General features: G+C 36.2%; 1 protein-coding gene across 2 annotated transcripts in view; it reads left to right on the top strand.

The window, feature by feature from the left end:
• The window catches only part of AGPS (alkylglycerone phosphate synthase), a 144,828-nt gene that overhangs the window by 28,782 nt on the left and 101,538 nt on the right, over positions 1 to 14,508 (top strand). The window contains exon 2 of one of the 2 annotated variants that reach the window (XM_037044383.1): positions 11,375 to 11,464. The exons of the other annotated variant lie outside the window; for it this stretch is intronic. Within the exon in view, the coding sequence (XP_036900278.1) occupies positions 11,375 to 11,464 (90 nt within the window). The remainder of the gene's footprint in view (positions 1 to 11,374; positions 11,465 to 14,508) is intronic. 2 annotated transcript variants of the gene reach the window in all.

The following is a 14,508-nucleotide window of genomic DNA, read 5'->3' as shown; positions in this document are numbered from 1 at the left end:
ACAGGGTTTTAAATTTATTTTAAATTAAATTTAGACTTAAACAGTAATTTACAGTTTCTCCCCTCATTGAAACTTTATGTTTCTAAGGAGAACTCAGCTTTATTCTTTTAAGAATATAAGAAGCCTGTAGAAGTAGAAGAAGCCTGTATAAAAATATAAGAAGCCTGTAGAAATATTTTATTTACAGGAATTTTTTTTGTAGCAGATCATTTTGGAAATAAATGTTTATCTTGGTATATTTCTCATCACTTATTTTTTACTTCACTTTATGCCTTGTTTTAGGTTATCTGGATCTTTATTTGAAAGATTTATTTACTTATTTATTTTTAGATAGAGGGTAAGGGAGGGAGAAAGAGGGGGAGAGAAATAGTAATGTGCGGTTGCCTCTCAAGTGCCCCTTAATGGGGACCTGATCGGCAATCCAGGCTTGTGCCCTGACTGGGAATCAAACCTAGTGACTCTGGTTCCCAGGCCAGCACTCAGTCCACTGAGCCACATCAGCCAGGAGGTTATGTGGATCCTGAAATAATTAAGCACAAGACCACATAATGTGGATTTTAATTAGCACAAAAAATCCTTGACAGATTTAAAACATTTTTTAACACATATATTGGAGTACTTATGGAATTAACTGGAATTTAACTAATACTGAGCATGACTAGTTAGAAATTCAGCCGTGGATGCTTAAGTTTTATACTTCAGTTTTAATTTTTCTAAAGCTCTGAGATTGTATGATCTTACTGTTTAAATTGAAAAAGGTAAGTGAAAATTTGGTTTTCATCTCAACTGAGTAGTAAAGTGGTTTTTATTAGAACTTCGATTGTTGGAATTGCATTGGGAAAATTTTCTTTTTTTTTTTTAAGCTGTTAGCTAGTTGAACTGTTTTTTATTGCTAACCCAAAATGAAAGTATGTTAAAGCATATTTTTTCATGAAAAATATCATGATTAGAAATAGTAATGCTAGCCCTGGCTGGTGTAGCTCAGTGGATTGAACGCAGGCCTGCGAACCAACCGATTGGATCGCGATTCGATTCCCAGTCAGGGCACATGCCTGGGTTGCAGGCCAGTTCCTGCTTCCCAGTTCCTGGCAGGGGACGAATGAGAGGCAACCATACATTGATATTTCTCTCTCTCTCTCTCCTTCCCTCCCCCTCTAAGATAAATAAATACAATTAAAGAAAAAAAGAAGAAATAGTAATGCTAGTCCTGGCTGGTGTGGCTCAGTGAATTGACTGCCAGCCTGTGAACCAAAAGGTCACTGGTTAGATTCCCAGTCAGGGCAGCATGCCTGGGTTGCTGGCCAGGTCCCTAGTTGGGGGCAAGTGAGAGGCAATGAATTGATGTATCTCTCGCACATTGATGTTTTTCTCCCTCTTTCTTCCTCCCTTCCCCTCTCTCTAAAAATAAATAAATAAAATCTTTAAAAAAAGAAATAGTAATGATAGACATCAAACTTTTTTTTATCAAGATGCTTGTAATTATTACTAGAGGAATAATAACTTCATTATTTATTGTGTATATACTTAAAAGTGAAAATTTCCCATTTTAAGAATAAAAAAGAAACTTTTTGGTTTTTATAATAGTAATGCTACATCTAAATATTTCAGGTAAAAATTGTGCAAATGACAGACTTGGGAAATGCAGAATACTAAATACATGTATTATGGGAGAATACTGCCACCTTGTGTGTATGTGGTGCTATTGTATTTCTCCATTTCCTTTTGTTATGCTACCTAATATAATACGTGTTTTTTTACCATTTGGTACTGTGTTCAGGTGTGTAAATGTATTTAATTTTTTTTCATGTAGTGAAATCAAGCCAATTTTTTTTTTTTTTTTTTGCCGGGAGGAGAAGTCTTGATTTTTGAAGACTTCTCCTAATTTGGGTTAGTAAGCTCTAAGAATTGAAAAGTTTGAGGGATCAGCCTGGTGAATGGATATCTGGGACTAGTTTAGAATTGAATCCTTTTATTTGAATTTTATGGAAAGTTTGTGATTCTTTTTATCATTCTTCATTTGAGTGCTTGCAGTACTTTGGGATCATTATTTTGACAGAATTTATTATACTGTAGATAAAGCAAGAATAGGGCACTGGGCTTACCGCCACAGCCATATTCCTTGATGTTTAAATGGCTTCCTTTAGGTGAAGTGCAGAAGAACAGCTGTAATAATGACATGTAATAGTGCTTTGAAAAATACTGATGTGATGAAAAAAGAGTTCCTTTAAATCATTGTGGTTACCTGGGGGTCTTCCCCAATCTGGCAAAGGCAATAGACTTCCAGGAAGTCCAGGAAGCTCAGAGAGTCCCAAAGAAGTTGGACCCAAGAAGGAACATATCAAGGCACATCATAATTACATTAGCCAAGATTAAAATGAAGGAGAGAATCCTAGAAGCAGCAAGAGATAAGGGGACAGTCACCTACAAAGGAGTTCCCATCAGACTGTCAGCTGATTTCTCAAAAGAGAACTTACAGGCAAGAAGGGGCTGGAAAGAAGTATTCCAAGTCATGAAATCCAAAGACCTACATCCAAGACTGCTCTATCCAGCAAAACTTTCATTTAGAATGGAAGGACAGATAAAGTGCTTCTCAGATAAGATCAAATTCAAGAAGTTCATCATCACCAAGCCCTTATTGTATGAAATGTTAAAGGGACTTATCTAAGAAAAAGAAGATAAAAAATATTAACAGTGAAAGGACAGCAAACTCACAGTTATTAACAACCACACCTAAAACAAAAGCAAACCAAGAGGACAGCTAGATCAGGAGTGGAACCATAGAAATGATGATCACATGGAGGGTTAGCAACATGGGAGTGGGAGGAGGAAAAGGGGGGAGAAGGTACAGAGACTAAGTAGCGTAGATGGTAGGTAGAAAATAGATAAGGGGGAGCACAAGAATAGTAAGGGAAATATAGAATCTAAAGAACTTGAGACATGTGGACATAAACTAAAAGGGGGGAATGGTGGGGGAGGGGGTGTGCAGGGTGGAGAGGAATGAAGGGGGGGAATAGGACAACTGTAATGGCATAATCAATAAAATATTTTAAAAATACTGCTAAGAGAAATGTCAGAGACTTTACTGTCTCTGTATTCTTCTAGGAATTTTTTTAGTTTTGAGTGTTATATTTTTCTTTAATGCACTTTGAGTTTATTCTTGTGAATTTTGTAAGAAGGTGGTTTTTGTTTCACTTTTTTGCTCATATCTGTCCAATTTTTGCAGCACCATTTACTGAATAGACTGTCTATACCCATTGTATGTTTTTTACTTCATTGTCAAATATTAGTTGATTATATAGGTGTGGGTTTATTTTGGAGCTCTCTGTATTGTTCCATTGATCTATGTGTCTGTTTTTATGCCGGTACCACACTGTTTTGAATATTCTAGTTTTGTAGTATAGTTTGGTATCACATAGTGTAATTCCCCCAACTTTGTTCTTCTTTCTCAAGATTGCTGTGGTTATTTGGGGTCTTTTGTGGTTCCATATACATTTTTGGAGTATTTGTTCTGTGGATAGTTCTGTGCAATATGCTGTTGGTTTCTTGATAGAATTTGTGTTGAATTCTTAGATTGTTTTGGGTAGTATGGACATTTTAATGATGTTAATTCTTTTTACCCATGACATGATATGTGCTTCCACTAATTTATATACATATATATCTTCTTCAGTTTCTTTCTTCAATGTCTGATGATTTTCCAAGTACAGGTTTTTTTACATCCTTTTAAAAATTTATTCTTTAGTTCTTTTTGATGCCATTGTGCAATAAATGGATTTTTTTTTTAGTTTTCCTTTCTGATAGTTTATTGGTATATAAAAATTCAGCTGATTTCTGGATATTTATTTTGTATCCTGCTACTTTACTGAATTCATTTAATTGGTTCTGGTAATTTTTTGGTAGAATCTTTATGGTTCTCTATGAATAGTATCATATTATCTGCAAATAATGGCAGTTTTACCTCTTCCTTTCCGATTTGGATGATTTTTCTTTCTTTTACTTGTCTGATTGCTGTGGCTGGGAAGGACGTGCAGTACTATGTTGAATGAGAGAGTTAAAAGTAGACTCCTTGTCTTGTTCCTAATATTAAGAAAAATAATTTTAGTTTTTTCCTGTGAAGTATGATACAAGCTGTGGGTTTGTCGTATACAGCCTTTATTATGTTGAAGTATGATACTTCTATTCCCAGTTTACTGAGTTTTTATCATATATGGATGATATTGGAATCTTTTCTGCATCTATTGATATAATCATATAATTTTTACCTTTCATTTTGTTTATGTGGTGTATCACGGTAATTGTTTTAAGGATATTGTACCAACCTTGCATTTGTGTAATAATCCCCACTTGATTATACTGTATGATTTTTAAAAATGTATTGCTGGATCTGGTTTGCTAAGATTTTGTTGAGGATTTTAGCATCTATCTTCATCAGGGATATTGGTGTATAATTTTATTTCTTTGGAGTGTCTTTATCCAGTTTCAGAAATAGGATGATACTGGACATGTAAAATGAGCTTAGGAAACCTCCTACTTGAACTTTTTAGATTAGTTTGAGAAGGATAGATGCTAGTTTTCTTTGAATCTTTGGTAAAACTCATCTGTGAACACATCTGGTCCAGAACTTTGTTTGGAACTTTGTTTGCTATAAGTGTTTTGATTACTTCTTTAACTTCATTAATTGTAATTGGTCTACATAGATTCTCTGATTTTTGCTGATTTTGTTTTGGGAGATTGTATATTTTTAGGAATTTACCCATTTTTTCCAGATTATCCAATTTGTTGGTGTATAGTTCATAACTTTTCTTACAACCTTTTGTATTTCTCTGGTGTCAGTTGTAATTTCAACTCTTTCATTTCTGATTTTGATTATTTGGGTCCTCTCTTTTTTCCTTGATGAGTCTGGTTAAAGATTTGTCAATCTTGTTTATCTTTTCAGAGAACCACTCTTGGTTTTATTGATCTTTTGTATTTTATTTTTTAGACTATTTTGTTTCTGCTCTGATCTTTATAGTTTCCTCATTCTGCTCACTTTGGGCTGTGTTGTTTTTTTCTAGTTCCTTTAAGTGTAACGTTAGGTTGTTTATTTGTAATTTTTCTTGTTTCTTGCAGTAAGCCTATAATGCTATTAATTTCCCTCTTAAGACTGCTTTTGTTGTGTCCCATAGATTTGGGGTTGTTGTATTCTTATTTCATGTTTCAAGGAGTCTTGATTTTTTCTTGATTTCATTGTTCACTCATTCATAGTTTAGTAAAATAGCTTTCATGTTTTTGTGTGCTTTTCTGTTTTTTTTTTTCCCTTGCGGTTGTTCCTAGTTTTATATCATTATAGTTAGAGATGAATGAGTGGTTTCAATCTTCTTAAATTTATTGAAACTTGTATTTTTTTCCTGTCATGTAGCATGTGCTAGAAAATGTTCCATGAGCACTTCAAAAGAATGTATATTCTGCTGCTTTGGTGCAAAATGCTCTCTGAAAATACCAGTGAAATTCATCTGATCTAGCGTGTCACTTAAGGCTGCTGTTTCCTTGTTGATTTTCTGTCTAGAATGTCACCATTGATGTCAATGAAGTGTTAAAGTCCCTTACTTTGACTGTATTATTGTTAGTCTTTCCCCATTAAGATTTGCTTTACATATTTAGGTGCTCCAATTTTGGGTACATAAATATTTACAAGGGCTATATTTCTTTTGTTGGATTGTTCCCTTTATCATTTTGTAGCGTCCTTCTTTTTCTCTTACTATAGACATTGTTTTGAAGTCTGTTTTGTTAGATGTAAGTATTGCTAACCTAGCTTATTTTTCTTTCCATTTGCATGAAATATCTTCCTTTAAAAAAAGATTTTATTATTTTTAGAGAGTGGGGAAGGCAGAGTGAAAGACAGGGAGAGAGAAACACTGATGTGAGAGCAAAACACCAATTGGTTGCCTCTTGTACCTACTCTGATTGGTGAAAAACCTGCAACCCAGGCATGTATCCTGACTGGGAGTTGAACCCACGACCTTTCATTTTACAGGATGACACTCAGCCAACTGAGCCATAGTGGTCAGGGATCCATGAAGTATCTTTTTCACCCTTTACTTTTAGTCTGTGTTTTCCTTTCTCTGACTTGGATCTCTTGTAGAGAACATACAGTGGGACTTGTTTTCTTATCTATTCAGCTCCTCTTTGTCTTTTGATTGTAACATTTAAGCCATTTACATTTAAAGTGATTACTGACTGATAGGCACATATTTACTGCCATTTTATTCTTTATAATTATGTTCCTCTGTTTTTTTTCTTTTCTTCTATTTATAGAAGATCCTTTAATATTTCTTGTAATTCTCATTTTGTGCTAATGATCTCCTTTGCTTTTTTCTTGCCTGGGATGCTCTTTATCTGTTTTTCAATGATAAAAAATAGCCTTGGTAGGTAAAGTAGTGTTAGTTGTAGGTCCTTACTTTTCATCACTTTGAATGGTTTATGCCTGTCTCTTCTGGCTTGAAATGTTTCTGTTAAGAAATTGGATGACAATTTTATGGGAACTTCCTGGTAGGCAGTTGTCTTTGTCTTGGGGCTTTTAAGATTCTCTCTTTGCCTTTAATCTTTGCCATTTTAATTATAATGTGTCTTGGTTTGGACCTCTTTGGGTTCCTCTTGTTTGGGACTCTGTGCTTCGTGGACTTAGGTATCCTTTTTTGTCACCAGGTTACGGAAGTTTTTGGTTATTTCTTCAAATAGATTCTCAATCCTCTGCTCTCTCTCTCTCCTGGTACCCCTATGATATGGATGTTGTTATGGTTTATGTTGTCCCAAAGGTTCTTTAAACTGTCCTCACTTTTTAAAATTCTTTTTTCTTTTTGCAAATGTGATTGGGTGATTTTTTGCTACGTAGTCTTCTAAATTACTGACTTTATCCTTTGCTTCATTTAACCTACTGTTTTTTTCCTTCTAGTGTGTTCTTCTTTGCAGATAATGTATTTCTCATTTCTGACTGGTTCTTTTAATGGTATTTATGTCATTTTTCTTTTTTTTAAGGATTTTATTTATTTATTTTTAAACAGAGGGGAAGGGAAGGAGGAGAGAAAGAGAAGCATTTTGTAGTTGCCTCTCACACGCCCTGCACCAGGGAGCCTGTCATGCAACCCTAGTATGTGCCCTGTTTGGGAATTGAATGAGCAACCCTTTGGTTCACAGACTGGTGCTAAATCCACCCTTTGGTTCACAGACTGGTGCTAAATCCACCCTTTGGTTCACAGGCTGGTGCTCAACAGGAGCCCACTGGGCTCCTTTTTCATATTGTTGAAGTTCTCACTAATTTTTTCAGCATTCTTATAACCATTTTCTTGAACTTTATATCTGGTACATCACTTGCCTTTATCTCATTTAGCTTTTTGTCTGGAGATTTTTCCTGTTTCTTTCTTTTTTAAAAAAAAATTTAAAAATATATATATTATTGATTATGTTATTACAGTTGTACCATTTTCTTCCCTTTATTTCCCTCCCACTCCCATTCCCCCCTCACCCCATTCCCCCCACCCCATTCCCCCCCACTCCATTCCCCCCCTTTACTCCCTTCCACCCGCCCTGCCTCCCTCCCCTGTTCTCCCCCTTTAGTTCATGTCCATGTGTCATACTTATAAGTTCTTTAGCTTCTACATTTCTCATACTGATGTTACCCTCTCCCTATTTTTACCTACCATCTTTGCTACTTATTCTCTGTACCTTTTCCCCCCTCTCTCCTCCCCCAAGTGCACTGTTGCTAACCCTCCATGTGATCTCCATTTTTGTGATTTCTATTCCTGTTCTAGTTGTTTGCTTAGTTTCTTTTTGTTTTTATTTTAGGTGTGGTTGTTAATAATTGTGAGTTTGCTGTCATTTTACTGTACATGTTTTTTATCTTCTTTTTCTTAGATAAGTCCCTTTAACATTTCATATAATGAGGGCTTGGTGATGATGAACTCCTTCCACTTGACCTTATCTGGGAAGCACTTTATCTGCCCTTCCATTCTAAATGAAAGCTTTGCTGGATAGAGCAATCTTGGCTGTAGGTCCTTGCCTTTCATGACTTCAAATACTTCTTTCCAGCCCCTTCTTACCTGTAAGGTCTCTTTTGAGAAATCAGCTAACGGTCTGATGGGAGCTCCTTTGTAGGTAACTGCCCCCTTATCTCTTGCTGCTTCTAGGATTCTCTCCTTCATTTTAATCTTGGCTAATGTAATTATGATGTGCCTTGGTGTGTTCCTCCTTGGGTCCAACTTCTTTGGGACTCTGTAAGCTTCCTGGACTTCCTGGAAGTTTTCCTTTATTATTTGTTCAAATAAGTTTTGCACTTGTTGCTCTTCCTCTTCTCCTTCTCATACCCCTATAATTCGGATGTTGGAACCTTTAAAGGTTGGAGGTTCCTAAACTTCTCCTAATTTTTTTGAATTCTTATTTCTTCATTCTTTGCTGTTTGGTTGTTTCTTTCTTCCTTCTGGTCCACTCCCTTGATTTGAGACCCAGTTTCCTTCCCATCACTATTGGTTCCCTGTACATTTTTCTTTGTTTTCACATAGTGTAGCCTTCATTTTTTCGTCTGATCTGAGACCAGATTCAACCAATTTTGTGAGTATCCTGATCACCAGTGTTTTGAACTGTACATCTGATAGGTTGGCTATCACTTCATCATTTAGTTGTATTTTTTCTGGAGCTTTGATCTGTTCTTTCATTTGGGCCATTTCTTTTGTCTTGGCACTGGTTGTTTTTTGTTTTTAAATTGTTGTTGTCCTTATTTTGGTTGTGCAAGGAGGCACAGTGTGTCCACCAACACCCATCTTGGCCGGAAGTCTGACTTTTCCTGTTTCATTTGGGACATGTTTATTTGTCTCCCTATTTTGGCTGTTACTTTATGTTTGGGTTTTTGTAGGTAGATTGCTCTGTTCTCCATCTGGGTAGAGTAGCCTTATGTAGTAAGTGTCCTCTAAAATCCTGTGGAACAGTCTCCATAATCTCTGAGTTGGGTGCTCCGGCAGTCCCTGGTGTGGGATATGTGAGCCCTCCTGTTGTAATTGAGTCAGGATTGCTAGTGACCTGTTCACGCATGGGATTGACCCTCTGGCTGGTTGACTGTGAGGCTCCACCCTGACCACAGCGTGTGAGCTGTTGTGCAGGTGCTGACCACACAAATCTGAATTCGCCTCAGCAGCGTATGGTGCCTGCCGAGATCTCCCTTTGCCTGTGCCACTTGTGGAGCTAATTGGATCCTGCTCTGATGTTGTCTGAAGTTGGTAGCTTGGTGTGTTGTTTCTGGGACCTGTTGAGTGGGACTCTGGTACAGGTCAATGTCAGATGCTGCATGTGACTGGCCTTGGGCAACCTATTTGGATCTGTAAAGTGGTCTACAGTTTGTGGCTGCCTTTCCTGGCCCTGGGTATCCGTGGCAAAGACCAGCTAGCACATCAAAGCCAGCTTACACCAACATTGAGCTCTGTGGCAGGTTAGCAAAAGGCCCAAAGCACCCCAAGATCTGCCTCTGCCTGCTTTTGCCTGCTTGGCTGCATGTTAGGCTCATTCACTCATAGTGCCTCTGGCAGTACTTGAGTTGTATAAGGTAGGTTCTCAGTGAGTCATCCGGAAACTCGGTGCCATTGTTGGGCCTTAGGCCGCTCAGCAAAAGTCCTACAATAGGCCAAGTCTAGCTACCACCCACTTGGTGCCCGTAAACTCTTGTTTTGAGAAAAGGTTTGCGGGAGTCATTAGGGTGAGGCCAACAGAGTTTATCAGGCCCAAATGGACAAAGATTTGGCTGTGTGAAGGGAGGGCTCTGCATTTGAGGGCAAAGTGTCCCTCATCCTAGAGCCGCACATCTCAGTATGTCCCGTGTTCTGCTGGGGTCTGCTGAAAAGCCGGGCTCAGAAGGGTGGGCCCCTGGCAGTGGGAGGGCAAGGCTAGTTGGTGTTCAGTTTTGATGTGGCTTCTTCTGTAAATCCTTGGTTATAAGACTTGTGTTCTGCTGGTCTTCAGTTAATTATTCAGGCTGATAGCTCTATATTTTAGTTTAATTAGCTCTGTAATTTAGTTGTGGGAGGAAGTAAGTATAACTTCCACCTACTCCACCACCATCTTGGATCTCTGACTGAAAACTGCTATGACTTTATTGCAATAGTCCAGATTTACTAGGGCATCATGGTAAAACATGTAATAAGCCTCGGCCATCGTGCGTGGCTCAGTGGGTTGGGCATTGTCTCGCAAAGTGAAGAGTTGCCAGTTCAGTTCCTGGTCAGGGTACATGCCTGGGTTGCAGGCTAAGTTCCCAGTTGGGTGCATGTGAGAGGCAACTGATTGATGTTTCTCTCCCTCTCCCTTGCTCTAAAAATAAATAAGTAAAAAGTCTTTAAAAAATAAATAAAACATGTAATAAAATCTGACACAACACTGAAATGTGGTTGCTTATTGGGTTGTGCATGGGCTCAGACCTATCCATTCTTCTAGAATGTGCAAGATTGAATGAGTGAGCCATTGGTTTTGAGGAACATTATTTTTAAAACTGAAATACTGCATTTGGATATTAAAAAATACCATATTGCTGCCCTGGCTGGTGTAGCTCAGTGGATTGAGCACGGGCCTGCGAACCACACAATCGCAATTCGATTCCCAGTCAGGGCACATGCCTGGGTTGCAGGCCAGTTCCCAGCAGGGGGCTCACGAGAGGCAACCATACATTGATGTTTCTCTCCTTCCCTCCCCCTCTAAAAATAAATAAATAAAATTAAAAAATACTCTATTGCTTTGGAATACTGAAAACTAGTATGATTACGAACTGTTATGTTAATGTTAATATCTGGGTCAAGGGAGAAATTGGTAGTTGCGTGGAAGTTTAAGGATTTAGAATGGTTATAGACCCAGCACTCAGATTATAAGGCAGTGTAGTAAAAGTGTCTATTACTAGTAATGTCAGTACTAGTGAACCTACTTTGTAAATTTGTCTTTTTCATCGTAAAAGATTAATAATTATAATTTTTAAAGTATATACAAAAATGTGTTTCCTATTCAAGTAAATTTATTTTAATTACAAAATGTTTAGGCCACCCTATAATATAAACTCAGTAATGTACAAAATAAAGCGTGTTTAACTCTAAGTGTATCTTTTCCTTTGTTCCGTATTTCTTTGATTGCATTAAATTTTGTGTTTATAGCTCTTTGTGAAGCAGGTGCTGCTCATTAGAGTGATTCTATATTTGGGAATATTAATACATAGACATTGTGGTATGTATTCATTTTTTTAAAACAAATATAGTATTAGTGGGATACAGTTTTCTTTTAAATAATCATGAAAGTTAATAGTTAGTGATGCACTGTTTAGTTTTGAGATGTTTAGCATAGGTCTCATTTATGTATTTTTTTTTCTTATTATTAGGCAAGAAATTTTGAAATGGAATGGATGGGGATATAATGATTCCAAGCTCATCCTCAATAAGAAAGGTCTTGTTGAAATGACTGGCAAAAGGTAATTCTGTTTATTCTTTCTTCTGTTCTTTATTTTCTCTTTCTTTTAATGAAAAATTTTAAACATAAATAACAAATATGACATGTTAAATAATAGACATACATAAAAATAGAATAATATGACTCCTCCTCCATTTAAAAGTTACAAGTATTTCGCCACAATTGCTTCTGTGCTTTCTGTAGTGTAGTATTTCAAATTCTGACATTTTTGTGTTACTTCTAAATATTTACATGTGTCCCTTTAAAAAGAGGATTTAATTTAGCCAGTCTTATAACACCATTATCATACTCCCTAAAGTAACAAATTTTATAATATCTAAATTGCCAATCCACATTCACATTTCACCAGTTGTCTCAAAAGTACAATTTTTTAAGGTTAGGTTGTTTGATTCCGGATGCAAAAATATCGACAGTCACCCCATCACCTAATCCCTACATATTGCTTTGTTCAAAGTAACTCCATTTTTAAGACTGGGAATTGAAATTTGGGTGTTGTTATGGAAGGTGAACAATTTTAGGTGAATATAAATAGTATTTGTAAAATTAGTTTTCTGAGATATATTAGAGAAGTGTTGAAGAAATATCAGTCATTTGTGTGATAGCTTTCACATTTCCAAAATGTTTTGGTTAATCTGTGGATAAGAATCCTTAAGAATATTTGTATTATTACTGTTCCAGATGCAGGCAATTGTTAAATAAGTTCTTAGTTGATTTCAGGCAACCCTGACCCTGCCAAAGCTGGTGTTGTGGGTTAGTCTATTGAATTTGTTGTAACTTTTGAAAGGACATTGAGCATAGATATCTACTATTTGAATGCTGACTCTAAAAATAAATTAAAAATTGAGACTAGGTAAAATTGGATCAGATATATTACGAATATGTTCCTATTGCACATTGACTGTGGAAATAATAATATTAATAATAATATCTGTTGGGCATTAATATGCTTAGATTAATACTTTTTATACTTATATGGTATGTCAGTATTTTGAAATATCAGCAAGAAAACTTTTATTCCTTTGGAGAATTTTTTTTTCTTTACAGCATCATCATTCTGTATTTATAACTTAAATATACTTTGTACCTGAAACAAAACTTTAGGAGTAGTAATTAGGAACTAATTTTAATGAAGCTGTGAAGATATACATTTGACTTTTGTTTTTTAATAAGAAAAATAAATATTATTTGCATTCTCATTTCCATCCTTATGTGCATCTGGGTAGCTTGTTGGTTGGAGACTTAATTGAGAAATTGTACTTACCAGGTAGAAAAATTTTGTGGTTAAAATTAAATTTACCAGTGTTCTAAATGTTGAGTATTTAATGTTTTAAACAGAATAATGTGTAATATAGTAGAAACTTATCTATAGATTGGGTTTATAAAATCTTCTGGGAAGAAAAAGTGAATCTTCCGAACTTAGAAAACCAACTCTCAGACATTGTCTTTGTTTCTTTCTTTCTCTTTGGATTGTGAAGATAGAGCATGTATGTTTTACAGGAGGTGACAAATAGGTAACTTGTGCTTCAACACAGTGCCACTGAAAGCAGAGAGTTTATCTCTTGGCGTTAGACATTGGAAGATTGTTGCTGGGGCCGCTCTAACCAGGATGGATTCCATAAAGTCCTCATTTCTTTGCATGGTTGACTTCTGAGTTAGCGTGCTGTGGGGGAGGTGGGAAGTGAATGGGGTGGTGGGGGAGGGTTGCATCTGACTCGCAGAACCTGCAGAGGTAGACCAGTGGATGCTGAGCACATCTGACTTACTGGAAGGCAGCCTTTGGTTCCCACTAAGACTCATCCAGAGGGCAATTCTCCAAACACAAGAATGGAATGTAGATGTTCTAGGACTAAATATGTACCACATTACAACATTTTTAATAATTAAAACCAAGTTTTAACTAAATAATACTTAGTTCTCATTTTGGTGCGGAAAATGGATCATAGCTTTCTAGCTCTAGTTTCTTAGGGATAATAGTTGAATTAGTAGATTTTTCTGATTTCAGTTAGAAAACATTTATAAGCATTCTTTAAGATGAAAATAGTTATTACTTATTGAGTGCCTGCTAAGTTATCTTAAAATAACCTGAAGATGGGTAGTCCTGTTTTCTTAAACATAAAGGTAGTTGAGCATGAGAAGGTTAAATAGCTTACTTGAGGCCACCTGCCCAGTGGGAAATTGGGATTAAAAATTAAGTGTTTTTAAACTTCATTTTCATACTGTTTCTCTTAATGCCGTGGTTATGAAGTACTGCTGCAGATTACCAACTCATCCATTGTATCAATCTTGTTCTCTCTCCAGACTCTGGGAGCATTTCACAGTAGCCTTTTAAAACACCCATACACCAGCGCAGTGGAGGTAGTCGCATTTAAAAAGTTACCCTGTGACAAAAATTTCTGTTGTTCCAGTAAGAGGCAAAGAAGAAACATAAGAAGGTTATGATATTCGTAAAAGAGAAAATGGAATTTGAGAGTAGAAAGGATAAGTAGGAGAAAATACTGATTTGGGTGAACAGAATTAGTTTACCCTTTTATTATTAATGCTAGAGTATCAGGCCCATTTTTGAAATTTTTTGTTAAAGACTTCTATTCTGGGTTTGTAATAGACTGAATACAGTCCTCTGCCCTCTGTAACCACATAGAAAACATGGATAAAATACCACAGGAAACAAATATAATAGAAAGGAAAGGAAATCTTTCGGTGCCAAAAACTAATAGTGACTCTCAGTGAAGTTTATGGAGATTCCCTTATTTCTGATACAGAAAAGATTGAAAAGGTAGGAAATTTTTATAAGGAAATGTAATTAATTGTATGTATTTTTGGAAGGGTAACTTTGGCATTAAAACCTAGCCATTAAATTAAAAACAATTATTTTAAGGTATTTTAGATCTTAGGAAGAAATGAGCTTTTTCCTGATTCCAGTCTAACTTCCGAACAGAGTTGTAATTTTCCAGTTTGTAAATACCTCTATTTATAATCTTGTCATTCTCTTCCTTCTAGATATAGAAGAATGTAGTCCTCTTGGTTTCACGTGCAGACAGTGAAGTT

This window comes from Sturnira hondurensis, unplaced genomic scaffold, assembly GCF_014824575.4.
Source record: "Sturnira hondurensis isolate 20B ecotype Veracruz unplaced genomic scaffold, ASM1482457v3 Scaffold0004136, whole genome shotgun sequence".
Taxonomy (NCBI): Eukaryota; Metazoa; Chordata; class Mammalia; order Chiroptera; family Phyllostomidae; genus Sturnira; species Sturnira hondurensis.
The sequence above is the reverse complement of the archived record's forward strand: the minus strand, read 5'-3'. Positions and strand labels throughout refer to the sequence as shown.